Source organism: Monoraphidium neglectum, assembly GCF_000611645.1.
Source record: "Monoraphidium neglectum strain SAG 48.87 unplaced genomic scaffold scaffold02757, whole genome shotgun sequence".
In the NCBI taxonomy this organism is placed as follows: domain Eukaryota; kingdom Viridiplantae; phylum Chlorophyta; class Chlorophyceae; order Sphaeropleales; family Selenastraceae; genus Monoraphidium; species Monoraphidium neglectum.
In genome coordinates this window covers 7,691-8,499 of record NW_014010871.1, presented here as the reverse complement: position 1 = coordinate 8,499, position 809 = coordinate 7,691, and the positions used below count along the sequence as shown (strand labels likewise).

The 809-nt window shown below is 66.4% G+C and overlaps 1 protein-coding gene across 1 annotated transcript in view; it reads left to right on the top strand.

Moving 5' to 3' along the window:
- Window positions 1-97: 97 nt before the first annotated feature.
- Window positions 98-809, top strand: part of MNEG_11468 (CCR4-NOT transcription complex subunit 1) — a gene marked incomplete at both ends in the record, with an annotated part of 4,175 nt that continues 3,463 nt past the window's right edge. The window contains one exon of the mRNA XM_014040061.1: window positions 98-484. Coding sequence (XP_013895515.1) covers window positions 98-484 — 387 coding nt within the window. The remainder of the gene's footprint in view (window positions 485-809) is intronic.

Here is an 809-nt window from a genome sequence, read left to right as displayed (position 1 = left end):
GCCGGGGCCTGGCGGCGCTGGCCAGCCCGGCGCCCCTGGCGCGCCCGGCGCCGCAGCGAGCGGCGGCGCAGGCGCGGCGTCTCCAGTGCTTGCGTCGATGGCCACGGCAGACCCCAATCTGTTTGCCAAGCTGCACAACTTTGTGGTGATCAACCCCAGCTTGGCGGGCCTGGCCGAGCGGCTGCAGCTGAAGCGCCTGGTGCCCGTGGCCGTGGACCGCGCGATCGTGGAGATCATGCCGCCGGTGGTGGAGCGCAGCGTGACCATCGCGTGCATGACGGCCTACGAAATGGTGACCAAGGACTACGCGGTCGACCCAGACGAGAACCGGCTGCGCAGCGCAGCGCACCTGATGGTGTCCAGCCTGGCCGGCAGCCTCGCGCTGGTGACCTGCAAGGAGCCGCTCCGCGTGAGCCTGGCCAATCAGCTGCACGCGCTGCTGTCGGGCCAGATGGAGGCTCACGTGCTGGAGGGCGCGCTGCAGGTGGGTTGTGTTGTGAGGATTTGGGCAGGACAACAGGCAGGGGTTTTGGGGTTGCCGGCCTGCGCAATGGTCCTTAATTTAGTGTGTGCATGCATTTATGCGTACATGCGTGCTTGCGCGCGTGCGTGCGTGCGTCATATGCTTTGATTGATTTTGCGGGCATGTGAGGTGGCGTGTTTAAAGCTGGGAGGCGGCGGCTTGGCTCACTCCTGGAAGGCTCAGGGCGGGAATGGCTCAGGGCTGGAGTGGGCCGCCCATTGGCAGCTGGCAGGCCCACTTCTGCACGGCTGGACGCGTACTGAAGCTTGCCACCGTATCGCAACCG